Source organism: Pinus tabuliformis, chromosome 2_1 (genome assembly GCF_031772625.1).
Source record: "Pinus tabuliformis cultivar Carrire ecotype Pingquan chromosome 2_1, CPIR1, whole genome shotgun sequence".
Lineage (NCBI taxonomy): Eukaryota > Viridiplantae > Streptophyta > Pinopsida > Pinales > Pinaceae > Pinus > Pinus tabuliformis.
The window spans coordinates 276,005,532-276,007,582 of NC_142299.1; the positions used below are offsets into that span (position 1 = coordinate 276,005,532).

The window sequence follows — 2,051 nt, forward strand, 5'->3', positions numbered from 1 at the left end:
CACAAAGGTGCAGGGTTTTGAGGGAACAATTCAAAGCTTTGCAATTTTTAAAACGATGTCCATTTTATACGGACCAAACCCTAATCATTGCCTCTGCCAAGAGCTTCCTTACAATTTAAGTAGTTCGGAAACAGGCTGTTGTTCGAACAGTTCTGTTTTCCATAATCATATACGCCAGCTGCTTGCTGGGTACTTCACATGCCACACGCCAACCAAGGTGTCCCATGACTTGCTCTGGAAGTTTCTCGCTGTCAATTAATATCTTCTTCATTCTCGTTTAAATACAAAGTGGGCATGCATCCCAAACCCTAACATCTGCTAGCTCTGCTCTGCGAGGTTTCACACCTCGCAGGCATTGAAAGCCTGTACATAACGTTCAAGCCCAAAATAATATTTTCTTTCTTCAGATTCCTTTTTTCGAAGATCTGTAAGTTTGGCATAATTGTTTCAGATTAGAATTCGTTCATATTGATTTTGTGGCTGTTGATATCGTTATGGTTATAATTTGTGTAGTTGTGGTTTTTGTTTTTGGTTTTTTTAATTGATGAGATGTTACGCTGAGGATTTACATAATACTTTATAACAGGAATCTTCAATTAACCTAAGCGAAGCCGTGGGCTTGTGTAGGTGTGAGTTTATCAGAAATAAAGAAAATAAAAAAAATGGAAGTCCATTCTGCTGTAACTCAAGCTTCAGCGAAGCGCTTTTGGAACGTGTTACGGATCGCCTTGTTCATGATCAGGAAGGGCAGTCTCATCTCCAAACGGAAGATTCTCGTGGATCTGCATCTGATGATGGAGCGAGGGAAAATGTATGGAAGAGGCATTAGGAATTTAGTGTTTCATCATTCCAGAGGTAACGACCATGGCGGCTTTGGTCTTCAAGAATACGAATTTTCCTGCAGCAACAGCCCCATCATCTTCCACACGTCCAAGAAAAAACATCATTATTTTCCGATACATATTCTGCACTTTCCATGCATTCATCCACGTCAGGTTGAAGAGAAGGAGGAGTCCAATACTCTTGTTTTTCCGAACTTGGACTACAGCAATGAAAATTTTAGCAACGATTGCCTTGATCCTAACGATCTGCCTACTGTTCAGAAATTGAGTCCGTTGTCATCTCCTTTGTGTCGAAGGATATCGAGCTCATCCAGCGAAGATGATAATGATGAAGAAGTCGACAGGCAGGCCGATGAATTCATAGCCCAATTCTATGAACAGCTGAAGATGCAGAACCAGATGACTTTCGTGCAATACCAAGAGATGCTTGACAGGGGTACCACTTAAATCCTAAAAATACCAGGTACATAATGGGTGTCTAGAAATGATCCAATTTCAGTGTCTTTAATATGAAAATAACCTGTCAACAATGCGGAGGAAATTTACAAGGGGGCCTTATGAGCCAGACTAAGAAAACATTCTCCTGATGAGTACCGAGGAGAAGATTTGTGGCAATGAGACTGAATTTGTACAAGAGTTTTAAATGTATTCAGTCGCTGTCTTTGTAACTAGCTTTCGCACTATTCATGGCTGTAATAGAATTTGATTCAAGCTTCTTGTTCTAAATGGAATTGTGATTATGTCAGAATAAAGATGGTTGATCTAAGTGGCAATCCAACTATATCTGACTTACTGTCTATTTAAGTGAAAGGTTGTTTTTAATTTAATTGAGGGTCTCCATGCTTTGTAAGGTATTAGTGTGAGGAGGAGTAACATCATTTATATATATATTAAAAATTAATTAATTATTAGCACAATAACATTTAATTAATTAAATTTAATTGATATATTTAAAATTTCATTTGTATTTACTAATAAATTATTAATAAATATATAATAATAAAAATTTATTACAATAAAAATTTATTATTTTTATAATAATATTATGATGACCATGATGGTTAAGTCCATTGAAACCAAACTTTTGTCTATCGGACCTAAAGAGAATTATTTAGTTTGAGCTGAGCTCACTATAATTTCAACAAAGATTATGAGACTGAGATCTACTGTGTACTCTAAGAGGAAGTGATTTTCATCCTCGATGTTGAT

At 36.6% G+C, this 2,051-nt stretch overlaps 1 protein-coding gene across 2 annotated transcripts; it reads left to right on the forward strand.

Moving 5' to 3' along the window:
* The first annotated feature begins 295 nt into the window (after nucleotides 1-295).
* Nucleotides 296-1,669, forward strand: LOC149199843 (uncharacterized). Of its 2 annotated transcripts, none has more exons than XM_089399465.1 (2): nucleotides 296-427; nucleotides 628-1,669. In XM_089399465.1, the coding sequence occupies exon 2, from the start codon at nucleotides 663-665 to the stop codon at nucleotides 1,287-1,289; it is 627 nt and encodes a 208-aa protein (XP_089255591.1). In that variant the 5' UTR covers nucleotides 296-427; nucleotides 628-662; the 3' UTR covers nucleotides 1,290-1,669. The 2 variants fall into 2 exon arrangements, with proteins under 2 accessions (XP_089255591.1, XP_089255592.1); XM_089399466.1 differs by having other exon boundaries at nucleotides 302-427; nucleotides 587-1,669.
* The last annotated feature ends 382 nt before the right edge of the window (nucleotides 1,670-2,051 follow it).